The sequence below is a fragment of the Lipotes vexillifer genome, unplaced genomic scaffold (assembly GCF_000442215.2).
Source record: "Lipotes vexillifer unplaced genomic scaffold, Lipotes_vexillifer_v1.1 scaffold242, whole genome shotgun sequence".
NCBI lineage: Eukaryota > Metazoa > Chordata > Mammalia > Artiodactyla > Lipotidae > Lipotes > Lipotes vexillifer.
Genome location: NW_006771376.1, coordinates 415674 through 429760, shown reverse-complemented (window position 1 = coordinate 429760; position 14087 = coordinate 415674). Strand labels below are relative to the sequence as shown.

General features: G+C 54.7%; 1 protein-coding gene across 2 annotated transcripts; it reads right to left on the bottom strand.

Annotated features, from left to right (window-relative positions):
* Nucleotides 1-833: 833 nt before the first annotated feature.
* On the bottom strand, nt 834-13748 carry CD276 (CD276 molecule). Of its 2 annotated transcripts, XM_007446648.1 has the most exons (9): nt 13676-13748; nt 11097-11444; nt 10595-10909; nt 9651-9989; nt 9171-9467; nt 5395-5529; nt 4278-4319; nt 2861-2896; nt 834-856 (listed from the first exon to the last, which is right to left on the bottom strand). In XM_007446648.1, exons 1-9 carry the CDS (start codon nt 13746-13748, stop codon nt 834-836), a joined length of 1608 nt encoding a protein of 535 aa, XP_007446710.1. The 2 variants fall into 2 exon arrangements, with proteins under 2 accessions (XP_007446710.1, XP_007446711.1); XM_007446649.1 differs by lacking the exons at nt 10595-10909; nt 11097-11444.
* Nucleotides 13749-14087: the final 339 nt, after the last annotated feature.

Here is a 14087-nt window from a genome sequence, read left to right as displayed (position 1 = left end):
TCCTCACGGGTTTCCCAGCTGAAGGGCAAGCTCCTTAGCGAGGGGCTTGTCTTCTCATGCAGGGTCCCCAGCACCTAACACAGCGCTGACACCCCATAGATGCTCAGTGAACATTACTTGAGTGGATAAACGAAAGGGAAGTCAGGAAAAGCAGAGGGACAGAAGCTGACCCCAAGGGGGCCCACGCAGCCGCCCAGAGACCCAGTGTGACCAGCACGTGCTTCCCGTGGGGAGGGTGGGCAGAAGGTGGGGCTCACAGGGCACAGCCCAGGGCACCACGGAAGAGATGGGGCCAGGGGCGGTCCTCACGTGTTCCAGCACGTGCACCTGCATGTCTGCATGCCTGGGGGAGGGGCCCTGTCTTCACTTAGTAGGACAGGGGAAAGGCCAACTTTAGGGACAGAGCAGGAGAAGCCTCTAGACTCGAGGAAAGGCTGCAGTGGCTCTGTCAGAGGAGACAGAATTACGGGCAGGTGGGAGAAAAGGCTGAGAAGTGATAATTGGTGACTGTGTGTCACATCTTTGAAGAAAAAAGGCAGCCAGCTGGTCCATGTAGCATATCCATTGGAGAAATAAGGCAGCAGGATGATTTATGTATCGTGTCACTGGAGAAATAAGGCAGCAGGATGACTTGGGAATCATGTCCATCGGATAAATAAGGCTGCGGGGTGGTCTATGCAGAATGAGTGTCCTTTGCAGAATGAGTAGACCCGCTAGAGTAGAAGCCATCTTTTAAGGGCAGAGAAGCCCCCAGCCCAGGGCTCACACTGAGGCCCCAGTGCAGCCAGAGGTGGGAGCCCCAGGGCAGGGCAGCAGCTCCCTGGTCCTCGTGGTCAGGCTATTTCTGGTCCATCATCTGCATTTCATGATGGGAAGGAGAAAAAGCGGGGAGAGCATTAAATGCAGGAGTTCTACTGTCGGGAGCGTGCCAGAACCCCAGGGGTGTGGTCACATACTCAAGGGGAAGAGTATGTGTGACAGGGCCCAGCAGCAGCCTGACTAGCAGCCCCCTGCATCAAGCACTGCCCTCGAGGCTCAGACAGACAGACAGAGAGACACACACACACACACACACACACACACACACACACACACACACACACACACACACACACACACACACACAAGCAGCTGGGCCTCAGACAGACCACGAGGGTGCCTGGGGGAGACTGCCCAATCCTCGCCAGCCTCTTGCTCAATCCCCAGGGGTTCACCCACCCTGCACACAACCCTCCCCTCTGTCCGGCACACCCTTCCCTTCCCAACTCCGCCCCCACACCCTCCCTGTCCTTTGATCCATCTTCACCCTATAGATTCACACCCCTGGCCTCACTCCACTCCCTGACCTGCATGGAGAGTTTAGAAGACAGACCGGGGCATGTGTGACCCTGCCCCTCCCTCTCCCATCCTTTGGGCTCCGTCTGTCCCTGGAAGAGTAGCTCTCCCTTCTGGGGACTGCCTCTGTGCTTGTCCAGCCTGGCCAGAGACCAGGGGGCCAGGCTGCCACACTGGGGAGAGGGTCAGGAGGCCCCCTGCTCCACACACCCAGGCTGACGTTTTGATCTCCATCTGCTCGATCCTTCTATGCCTCATTTGGTTCAGGACAACGGGGAGGTGGATAATTTATCTCCATCCCTCCAGACCCCAACACAGGCCTCCACTCCTGTTGCTTTACAGAGCACTTCTGCATTTGGCACCTTGGCATCTCGTAAGGGAGGTGTGACAGGAACCCCCCTGGAAGGTTATGGGCAGAGACTTAGAGCGAGGTCTCCCCTAGGGGGGCTCTTTCTTCCGCATGATGCTGCCTTTCTGAAGACCTCTCACCCAGCTTTTATCAGGAATTCTGCACAGGTTTCTGAGGGCCCCACTGCCCCCAACCTCTGGGAGTTTCCTGAGCACAGGGCCTATGTCCTTCCTTCCTTTCTTCCCAAAGAAAAGCTAAATGCAGGGATGAGCCTCCAGGGACTTGGTGAAAGTTTATTTCCTAACAGGGACAACAAGGCAACCTGAAAATTATTTAAGGCTCCATAACCTCTGGCCAAAAATTAAGGTCCCCAAACCTTTGATTTTCTAGCTGGAAGCCACTCAGATTTAATGACAAGTCTGCATCAAGGAACAGTTTGTTCAAAATACACACGCACACAGACACACACACACAGAGATACACATATATTTATACACAAGCACACATACGTAGGTGTGGCTCTTGGTTACTTTTAATAAGGAAGAATCTCAAACTAAACTAACCTCCAACCAACCACTTGCTAATGTAACTGCTGATGTTACAGTAATCTAAATAATAACGATTGCTAACACTTCCTAACCACTGACTATGGACCAGGAACGTGGCTGTCTAGCTGAAAACCACATTTCCTAGCCTCACTTGAGTTAGGAGTCATGTGACTAGGTTCTGACAAATGGATATAAACGGGAGTGACGGGAGCTATTTCTAGTCAAGCCCTAGAAGAAAATGTCCCCTCCCTCTCCTCTTTCCCCCTTACTTCTGGAGGGGCTGTGGGAGCTGGAGCAGCTACTCTGGACCTGGGGCTGGAAGCTTTGAGTGGAAGAAGACAGAAACCAGGTAAGTGGAAGTTGGTTCCAGGGCACCAGTGGCCTTAAGACAACCTCGACTCCTGTCCTGGTTAAGCCTCTATCATATTTGCGTCCTGTTAGAGCAGCGGGGACCTTGGTTTCTCTGCCATTTCAACAGGGGGGACTCGAGGCTGCTCTTCTGGGGAGGGAGCCTCAGGGCAGCAGTGAAGGGTGATAATCACCCCCACCAACAACAACCCTCCCCAGCCTCCTACACACAGGCACACAAACACACAGATACACAATCTCAAACACCACGTGTCTTTACCTTCTTTGCTTTCAGAGTGTTTCAGAGGCCGCAGGGCTGCAAAAAAAAGGAAGGAGTACACAGTGAGGGGGGCACTGTGAAAAGTGGTGGGGTAAGGTGTTGGGCAGAGGCACAGGAGCCAAGGAAGAAATAAAGGCTAGAAGAACTGGGAGAAGGCAGGAGGGACAGTTAAGAGGGTGAGGGCAACATCACAGCACCAGAAAAGGGGCCCTCGGCTGCTATCCCAAGTCCCAGCTCCACTCTGTGGCTTGTCACTCCTCCCCCCCGCCTCAGTTTTCTGCATCTCTATAACGGGAACAACTCCCCGGCCCTCCTATGAGCTGGAGATGTGAGAGTACGCTGAGCCAGCTCTACAAATAGGGTGAAGTGAGGCACTGAAGGGGGCTGCAAGTGTCCCCCGGTGGGCCTGGGATCGTGCAGAACTGGGACCCAGTGCTCTCTAAGCCTCCCTCTTCTCGCCACTCCCTCCCTTCTGCCAATTATACCTGCCTCCAAGCATGACAAATGAGGCCTGATCCCAGGGCTGTCTCCACACTGGCCACACCCGGGGACAGCAAAGGCAGAGAATTAATTGACATAATTTACAGCAGTCCCCAGGGGTCCATTTCCTGCCCTTCCTTCTGCGGGTGTTGGGGGGAAGCTGTGTCAACTGGCACCATCCCAAATGGCTCAGTGGGAACCTGCCTCCCCCAGCTAAGAAGCCCAGGGAAGAGAAGGCAGTGAGGCCTCCAGCCCCCGCTGGGCTCCAGGCTCGTGCCATGCCCTTTGCAAAGTCACTCGAGATAGCTTCAAAAGGGCCCTCTGGTGCCATCAGGGCAGGAAGACATTTTACAGATGAGAAACTGAAGCCCAGAGGAACAAAGCACTTTGACCAAAGTCACACAGCCTCTAACCAGAGTGGGACTGTGTCAGGCTGATAATATAGTCCTAATAACAGGACTGCAAAGTATGGAGCCCTTATAGGCGCCAGGTATGACACTAGGCCCTTTAGATACATGATCTCATTTAATTTAACCCACACAACCTATGAAGGGAGCAGTTAGGAGGAGACTGAGACCCAGAGAGGCAAAGTGACTTGCTCAAGGCCACTCAGCTTATATGAGCTGGAGCTGGAACTAAAACCCAGGCTGCCCTGTCTCCTGAGCCCTCACTCCACCCCTAGGAAGCCACCAGACTCCACAGTGCAGGTCCCTCAGGGTTGAGTGGCCTGGTAGGTGGGTAAAGGCAGAGGCAGGAGAAACAAAGCAGCACCCGGGAGACCTGCCTGAGGTCTAACGCTGAGCGAAGACAGACGCACCTAGGTTGGGAGGCCTCAGTCCCCGGGACACACTTCATTCAAACCTTCACGTGAAACGTGGCCCCTCCAGATGCTGGAGTCCTCTCCCCTGTTCAGTGCCGGCTCTTAGCTCAGACTTACCCGTCTTAGATCCTTCTACATCCCCATCCTGGTCCTCAGCGCCTGGAAGAGTGAACCAAAACTTTCTCAGCCCCACTTTCATCATTGAACTTCTGCTCCCGGGAGCGCGAGAGCAGGTAAATGGGGCTGAGCAGGCCTGGTCTGTGGTCCAAATGCTGGACACAGGGTCAGAGCCTGAGGCCAGCACAGAGCAGAGTGCTGTGGCAGGACGAAAGGGACCCCAGCCTGGAGCCCACCACTCACCTGGCCAAGGACCATCTACTTGCCCCTCCACCATCCACCAGCCCCATCACCCACCGTCCACTCACTCACCAACCCAGTCAACCACCACCTCCAACGTGCATACCCACCCGTCTACGGTTCCTCAACCTTCCGCAGCCTGCCCAGCCACCTGCCACACAGGCGCCACCCACCTGTTCCAACTGACCAGTCTCCTCTCCGTTCACAAACGCTCTCCTTCCTGACACCCAGTCATCTCCCACCCCTCATCATCTACTTTCATATTCACCCACATACCACCCACCAGGGTCAACTCACCCACTCACCAATGTCCACTCACTCACCCACCACTCACTAGAGTCAACTTACCTATCAAGGCCAAACCACCTACCTATCGATGTCGACTCACCACCTACCAATCACCAAAGTCAACGCCTACTGACCCCCCAGCCCAAGCAAACAGCAGTTGCCTCAGACTCTGCCCCACTTGGAGGCAGACACACCCTCTCACGGTGACACGCAAACCCACGAAGCATTCACGCTTGTGCTACTCGAGTTCCATATGCTTTCACTCACAGACACTCCCATGTGACACAGGCTCTCACAGTCACGCTTGTTTGCACAGACACATCCATCCCCTTGTCACACATCCACCACTCACTCCCAGTCACACTCATATCCACACTCATCCTGCCATGTCTGCACACTCACAGGCAGGCTCACACTTGTTTACAACACATGTTCGGCCTCAAGATCACACACAGACACAGTCTAGCTGCATTTGCACACCCACACTCATTCTGTCACTGGAAATTGACGCTCGTGTTGATGTCACAGACACACTAACATACCCAGGGACACACGCGCGCACGCGCGCACACACCCCTCTCTCACTCACCTGCATTCTCCTCCTCACAGCTCTGTTTGATCTTTCTCCAGCACACGAAGGCCAGGGCCACCAACAGTGCGACGAGGCAGACAGAGAGCCCCACGGTCACCCACAAGGCCTCAGGGGGGAATGTCATGGGCTGCCCTGGGAGGGGAGGTGGGGAGAATGGAGAGAGACTGTCATGCCTGGCCCCCAGTGGCCCAGAGGACAGCCCCTCTGCCTCCAAGGTGTGAACAGGGGCTCCTACCCTCACTGGGCCCCGACACCATGAAGAGAGCTTACTTAAGTTCCCGTGCCCCTTCCCTGCCCATCCATACACCCTCTAAACCCTGACAGCCGTGGCTGCCGTGGACATGCCTCAACCTGGGAGGGCTGAAGAGTCTGTGGCTGATGATGCTCAAGAACCTTCCATGGCTCCCTACTGACTTGAGAATAGTGCTTCAGTCTTCTTCTTTGTAATTCCACTGCTCCAGACGAACTGGTGTCCTAACCGTTCTCTGCAGAGGCTCCTTCCAGCCCCCTCACCATTGCTGTCAGTTTCCTCTACCTAAAAACTGCTCCCTAACTCCCCATCTAGCTTACGATTCCTCCTCGGGAGGCCCTCCCTGATTACCCAATGTCCCACCTGGTGATAACCCCCCATCTTATAGATCAGGAGTTGGCAAACTACAGCCCGTGGGCCAAATCTGGCCTGTGGCCTGTTTTTGTACAACCCTTGAGTTAATGATAGTTTTACATTTGTAAAGAGTTACCAACAAAAGGACAGGCAGCAGCAGCAGTAGCAACAAAGACGGTACGTGGCCCACAAAACCTAAAATATACATTATCCAGCCCCTGACAGAAGATGTTTGCAGATTCCCGTGTAAAGATGAGGGCGGACACCGAGGGTGCCAGAGTGAAGGCTCTGGGTTTACCCAAGAGGAGACTTGCCAGGGGAATGTTTCTGTGAAACACTGAGGGCCCCCCTGTTAGCTATCTCAGTGCAGAGGGAAGGAGTTGAGCCACCCTCGCCTGGGTCAGGGCCAGCAGCTGTTCTGAGCACACCATCCTCCAGCCCAGTCCCAGGACCCACGCGGGGTCCTGAGCAGAGGCCCTGGAGACAACAAATCTAACAAAAGCCAGGGGGAAGGCAGCTCCTGCAGAAGGTGCTGTCAGAGCAGACAGCAGTGCCATGAACCCTTGGGCAGTGGAAACCGTGACACAGATGCAGGGATTTGCAGGCAATGTCACTTTCAACGGGTATGGCTGGCAACGCTGCCGCTCTGGATACCGGCAGCAAAGGGACCCATCACCCTGACGAGCAGGAGCAGGGGAGGAGGACAGGAGCTGATATGAGGGGCCTGGAGGGTCAGTCCCTGAAGCTCATGGAAGGGACCTCTGGGAATCCCAGGGTGGGGCCCCTGCAGGAAAGCAGAGCCACGGAAATACCCAGGAGGAGGGGCTCTTGCTATGTCCACCCTCAGGCTGGTGTTGGTGCCTGGAGCACAGGTCAGACTTGCCCTCATCCCACCAGTCAAGGACAGAGCGGGGCTCAGACCTGCATCTCCAGGCTCCACGTCCAGTGTTTGCTCCATAAAGCCCCCTCCACATACAGCAACCCCGGGTGCGGGAGAGACCAGGCTGGAGGACTGAAAGTCTCAATCCCAGAGTGTTTAACAAGGCTCAAAGCTGCCTGAAGCAAAATACAGGCCAAGGGCTCCAAAGTAGGCCAGACCTGCTCTCACAAAAACAGGAGGCTGGGTGGTGGGGAGGAGAGAAAATTAGGCTGAGAGGCTAAAAGTTGGATTCTGGTTCCGGTTCATCTGCTTACGGCAGGCTGTCGGAGCCAAGGTCCACAGACCCCTGTGTTTGAGTTTAGAGGGGCCACAAACCCTCAAAACTTAAATGCAAGTGACTGCGTTTATCACGTATCCAATTTTCAGAGAGGTGTCTAATCACTGAAAGCGTCAGAGCCACTGTGCTAGCCTGTGGCCTTGGGAAAGTTCTCTCTTCTCTCTGGGTTTCAGTTTCCTCATCTGTGAAAAGAAAGCACTTTAAATGTCAGCTACTGAAATTTTCAATAAAGATTTTTCTCTTAGGTGGGGTAAATGTCCCCAGTGAGCAGGAGAGGAGGATGGCAGCTGACAGGAGGGGCTGGTCCATGAAGCACACTGAAGAAACCCCTGGGGATCCCAGGATGGGGCTCCTGCAACAAAGCATGGAGCAGAGCCACAGAAGTACCCAGGAGGAGGGGCTCTTGCTATGTCCACCTCTAGGCTGCTGTTGGTGCCTGGAGCACAGGTCAGCCTTGCCCTCATCCCACCAGTCAAGGACAGAGTAGGGCTCAGACCTGCATCTTCAGGTACATGAGTATAACCACATTTATATTCACAAGCCCTTTCTACACAGTGTGGTGAATATCCAGTTCAGCTCAGTGTGCAAATTATCACAGAGTTCACCAATCCTTCAAGGTTCCCCTCAACTCCCACCTGTCCCTAGAGACTTCTCCTGAAACTCCAGCCCATTCTGACCACTCCTCCTCTGAAAGCTTTACATTCTCTGTCAATCCTGCTGTATCTAATATTTCTGATTCTCTCCTGTGGATACATCAGACCATATACTGTTCTCTAAAAGGTCAAAGAGACCCCTCGGGACATCCAACAGCCCAGGGCAGTGACTCCTCCACAGAAAGTACAGACCTGAGGGTCTCCAGAAAGAGGATGGGATCGATCTTGGGGAGGGGGTGGGCAGAGGGAACACAGCCTTGCCAGAAGGAAAACCCTAAAAGAGAAGGAGGAATGAGCCTGAATGCCTAGAAGGCAAGTGTGATGGGCACTGCCTCTGAGCTTGCATAAGTGAAGGCCACGTAATGTCCATGTAAGTGGGGGGAACAGGAAGATAGGAAGCCTCTGTGAATCCAGAGGCTTATGCAGAAACTGGCCACCAGAGGGATTAGGACTTGCATGGGCTGTGGGTCGGGTGGAAGTCATGGAAGAGAAAATAGGAGAACCAGACGGACAGAACCTGCTGTCCTGACCCCAGAGAATGCAGGGACACCCCTGGGAAAGCTTAGTTGGCCCATGAGGAGGGACAGAGGAGCCAGAATGAGGTCCAAACAAGGAGGAAGACTGCCTCTCCTGGCCCGAGTGTGGGCCTGAGCCCGCTTCACCTGAGTGCCACTCAGGTGGGCACTAAAGGAAGGGAAGTGTGTCTGGGTTAGGACCCCCAAACCAGAGATTGCGGCAACTGCCAAAGGGGCGGCGTTGATCTAGTGTTTGACCACATGGGGGCAGCAGAGAGCCCGGCTGTTCCAAAGGCTGCCTGGGTCCCGCTCAACTCCATCAGGAGAGCTGACATTGATGGGGTGAGGGGTATGGCCACCTGGAGAGCTCCAGCTGTCTCTCAGGGCCTCGCAGTCAGACGGTGCCCAGCATCAGATGGTGATGTAGCAACACCTTCCCAGCACTTGGAGAGGTTCCCGCAGGAAAGCACTCCAGAGCCATGCCTTGTGGCTGCTCCAGAACTCCCGCCCACACCTCCAGATCCAGGCAGGTACTCAGTTCCCTGTACAAGAAGCACAGGTACCACCTAAGACGCTCTTAGAAGGGCAAACACTACAAATGATTCCTATCAGCTCGATAAAGCAAGTCCCTTAAGGACTTCTTGGGGGAGAGTTTGAAACACCTGAAATGTATGAAAATGTTTTAAGTCTTCTGACCACCCAAGCCTACCTAAATTCCAGCTCAGGGTCCAGATAAAAGGCAATGGCCCCCTCTATCCTTCCCCAGCTGTTCGTCTGCCCCTACCTGTGATGGTGACAGAGCCATGAGCGTCCTGCTGCAGCACGGGGTTGCGCACCAGGCAGCTGTAGGTGCCATTAGCGCCCAACACCACCCTCAGAACACTGCGCACGTCGAACAAGCCCTGCTCGTTAGCCATCTGCGACGTGGTTACGTTGCCGGTCAAGGGCGCACCCTGCCCATCCTGCCAGAACACTTCGGCCTCGGGGTAGCCCCGGTAGCTGGAGCACGTGATGGTAACCGTGTCCCCGGGCCGCAGGTCCTTGTTGGGATCCAGGGTCATGCTGGGCTTTGAGTAGGGGGCTGGAAGAGAGCAGAGGATAGAGGGCAGAGGTCAAGGTAAGGTAAGGGCAGCGGGACACAGTGGAGGGGAAAGGTGCCTGGGGCTGTGAGGACACGGGTTAGCACTGGGGCAGTGGGTAAAGGGGCTGCGGGAAGTATGAGTGTGCCAAAGGGAGGGGACCCCCCCCCCTTCGCGGCTCTCACCTGCCACCTGCAGGTTGACCGCGGCGCTGCCGAAGTCCCGGATGCTCACGAAGCAGGTGAAGCTGCCCTCATCAGCCACGCGCACGCGCTGCAGCCTCAGGGACGCGTTGCCCTGAGCCAGCAGGTCTGGGAAGAGCGCAGTGCGATTGGCATAGGCGCTGCCCTGGTCGCGGCCCTCGGCGAAGCTGTGCACCAGCTGTTTGGTGTCTGTCAGCTGCCAGATGAGGTTGAGCTGTGCCAGGCTGAAGCCGGGCTCGGGCGAGAAGGAGCAGCGCAGGGTGGCGTCAGTGCCCACGAGGGCCACCACGGGGTCTTCGGGAACCTGGACTTCCACAGCGCCTGAGGGCGAGGTTGGAGCGGCAGGCAGTGAGGAGGGGCGCCGACACTCCGGGCTACCACCCCCTAGCATCCTGCTCCTCCATCAACCCCCAGGTCCCGTTCCATCTTCCCATTTTCTCCCCAGACCTAAAAACAGATTAAGTCTCAGCACTTCCAGACGTGGAGTCTCCCTAATCTTCTGACAAGAATCATAGCAGTTTGGCCTTGGCCTGACAAGGTCCATCCCCGGGGTGGGAGGGTGGGGAGGAGACCCGGCCTACAGCAGCCTCCAGCCCTAGCAAAACTCCCCTTTCCGCCAGGATCCATTTTCCTCTCCTATCCTTCCGCTCTCTTCTGAGATCTGAATGCTTCTCCATTCTCTCCAGAGGTTTCCAGAGCCCTGGAGTCAGGGGACCCAGAGAGCTGAGAGGACCTGTAATCATCACCCTCACCCACTCCCACCACGGTTAGATTGCCGCCTATGCACCCTGTTTATCTTTTCCGTTATTATTATTAGGCATCTCACTGTTCCGAGAGACTGAAGGTATGGAGCTAGATTCAGATACCGTGACCCCTGCACACAGGACCACCACCACCCCCAGGGGGACATTTAAGAAAACAAAAACCTGTGGGGTTTCTATGCGGTGTAATGGTGACAGAGCCATGAGCGTCCTGCTGCAGCACGGGGTTGCGCACCAGGCAGCTGTACATGCCATTAGCGCCCAACACCACCCTCAGAACACTGCGCACGTCGAACAAGCCCTGCTCGTTAGCCGTCTGCGACGTGGTTACGTTGCCGGTCAAGGGCGCACCCTGCCCATCCTGCCAGAACACTTCGGCCTCGGGGTAGCCCCGGTAGCTGGTGCACGTGATGGTCACCGTGTCCCCGGGCCGCAGGTCCTTGTAGGGATCCAGGGTCAGGCTGGGCTTTGAGTAGGGGGCTGGAGGGGAGCACAGGGTAGAGGGCAGAGGTCAAGGTAAGGCAAGGGCAGCGGGACACAGTGGAGGGGAAAGGTGCCTGGGGCTGTGAGGACACGGGTCAGCCCTGGGGCAGTGGGTAAAGGGGTTGCGGGAAGTATGAGGGGTGTGCCAAAGGGAGGGCACACACAACCCCTTCGCGGCTCTCACCTGCCACCTGCAGGCTGACCGCGGCGCTGCCGCTGCCAAAGTCCCGGATGTTCAGAAAGCAGGTGAAGCTGCCCTCATCAGCCACGCGCACGCGCTGCAGCCTCAGGGACGCGTTGCCCTGAGCCAGCTGGTCTGGGAAGAGCGCAGTGCGATTGGCATAGGCGCTGCCCTGGTCGCGGCCCCAGGCGAAGCTGTGCACCAGCTGTTTGGTGTCTGTCAGCTGCCAGATGAGGTTGAGCTGTGCCAGGCTGAAGCCGGGCTCGGGCGAGAAGGAGCAGCGCAGGGTGGCGTCAGTGCCCACGAGGGCCACCACGGGGTCTTCAGGGATCCGGACTTCCACTGCGGCACCTGGGGATGCGGTTGGTGGGGTGGGACGGTGAGGAGGGGCCGGGACACTCCGGGCCTCCCTAGTCCCCCTCCCCTTCCGGGTTAACTTCAGGCCCTGTCCACCCCCATTTTTTTTTTTTTTTTTAAGTCCTAAGAGTTTATTACCTTTGGTTCTAATTCAATCAGAAGGAATATAGTAAGCACCCACTATGCCAGGGGTAAGAGTTAGGAATGCCACGGAGAACAACACCAAGGTCACACCCCTACAGAGCTTACGTTTTAGTGGGAGAGAGGGACAAACTAGCACACAAATTCTTATTAGTATGTGATTAGGGGTACGAAGGAAGAAAGCAAGCCAATGGATAGAAAGCAAGGAGGTAGCTTTTCAAAACTCTGGCAGGTATTTTACACCTGTCTGTGCTGGTTGCATTTCCCATATATATATATTATCTTTATAAATTGTAAAAAGGGAGTCTTTAAAAAGTATGCACTAAAATGTTATTATTGGTTTTCTCTGGATGAGAAAGAATCTCAAGTGCTTTTTCATTTTTCTTTTCCTAAATACACATGATTAGTTTTTATGCAAGAAAGAAAGAATAACCATGCATTTAAATATGGTGGTGAGCCACTTTCTCCATAAAGAGATATTAAGCTGAGATTGAAAGGGAATGAAAAAAGAGCATGACATAACCAGAGAAAAGCCCGGTGGAGCAGGTTCCCATGCTCCTACCCCTGCCCTCTATCCTGTGGATTTACCCTGCAGCCTCCCACCCAGTCACCTCTGCCTCCAGTCCAGCTCTTCTTTTAGAGCCCTGGAAAGTTAAGTAGGGGTTCCTGATAGCTTTTCTTTTGGTGAGATGTGTCCCCTAGCCTGGCACTGCCATTCTTGGGTAATGGTTAGATTGTGTGCTTTGGGCACCAGCAAAGCAGGCACACTCAAACAGTGTGAAGATAGGGCTTTCCTGGTGGCACAGTGGTTGAGAGTCCACCTGCCGATGCAGGGGACACGGGTTCGTGCCCCCGGTCCGGGAAGATCCCACATGCCGCAGAGCGGCTAGGCCCATGAGCCATGGCCGCTGAGCCTGCGCGTCGGGAGCCTGTGCTCCGCAACGGGAGAGGCCACAACAGTGAGAGGCCCGTGTACCGCAAAAAAAAAAAAAAAAAAAGTGTGACGATCAAACAGTCTCGAAACAAAGCTAACTGAATACTGCACTCTTTAAAGGTTTCTCACACTTAGAAAAATAGCATTTTATAGTTAGTATTTTCATCATGAATAACATACAGGGAGTGGGTATCATCATCTTTGCAGTGTGTAGTGATCTCCAAAGGTCTTATGGGGGCATTGGATCTCTTGCCACAATGCCAGGTGCCACAGGCCAGCTCTCCAGTTGGAGACCAACAGGGTGCCCCTTGTTTCGGGCATTTGGGGGATGAAACCGGAGGAATCACCCAGGCAAAGCCCTTTGTCTGAAGAAATCAAAGGATCAATAGCTCTGGGTAAAGCGGTGCTTCCTCTTTCCGACCACCAGATGGCACCAGACACTCAACTTTGTCTACCCCTTGGCGGGAGAAGGCAAACTCTCCCTTAGAGCAGAAACTGATTAGGATTTGAATTATGATGATGTTGTTATTAAAGTAGCTGCCATTATTGAATGCTAACTCTGTGCCAAGGACTGTGTGGGAAGATTTACACACCTGCTATGTGGCTGGCATCAACCTTGGCCCTGGAGATACATCCTGCTCTTTGAGCAGAGCAGGCAATCAGCAAGCAAACATATAATATGTCAGGTGGAGATAAATGTTGGGAAGAAGCATGAAGTAAGGTCAGGGAAAGGGAGGGAAGATGAACTATTTTATACAAGGTAGCCAGGAAAGCCTGGGGAAGGTGGCATTTGAGCAAAGGCCTGAATGAAATAAGGGATCAAGTCATGCAGACATTCGGGGGCAGAAATTTTCAGGCAGAGGGAACAGTATGTGCAAAGGCCCTGGGGAGGAAGCATACATACAGTTTGTTCGAGAAACAGCGTTATCGCATTTAGTGCTCACATTACCATTTTACAGAAGAGAAAACAGAGTCTAAAAAATGTAAAGTAAGTTGCCTGTTGGATCCCAGAGGTAGGAATGAGGTGGACAGGGCAGAGAGGAGATTGGGAGGAGGTTAGCCAAAACCTCCCCAGCCCTGCTAGACAGAGAGGCTTGGTGGGAATGGTCCCCTCCTCCCCCACCTCCAGGCCCCACTCTGCTCCCCTCACCTGTGAGGCAGAACCACAGCACTCCCAGGGCAGTGGCCACACGCATACCCGTGCTGCCCGGTCCACACAGCATCTTCCCGTGAGGCAGCTGACAGCTGGGCTCTCCGTGGTGGAAGGCTGCCCCTGCCTACGAGGAAGAGGAAGTGAGGCCTTTGTCTCAAAACGTCCTCCCCAGGCCCTCTCTCACCTCATCTCCCCTGGACCAGCTTGGTGGAAGGCTGCAACTGCCCGCTGGGAGGTCCTCCCTCCTATACCCGCACAAGGCTCCCTGCTGAGGGATATTTTGAGAGATGCTGGCAGGAGGGAAGTGAGTCACTGGGGAGGCTGGATCAGGGGAGCAGGGCAGGGGGCAGCTGGGACCCACCCCTTCTAAGATGTTGGTATGCAAACAAAAGGAAGGAGAGGCAAGGCA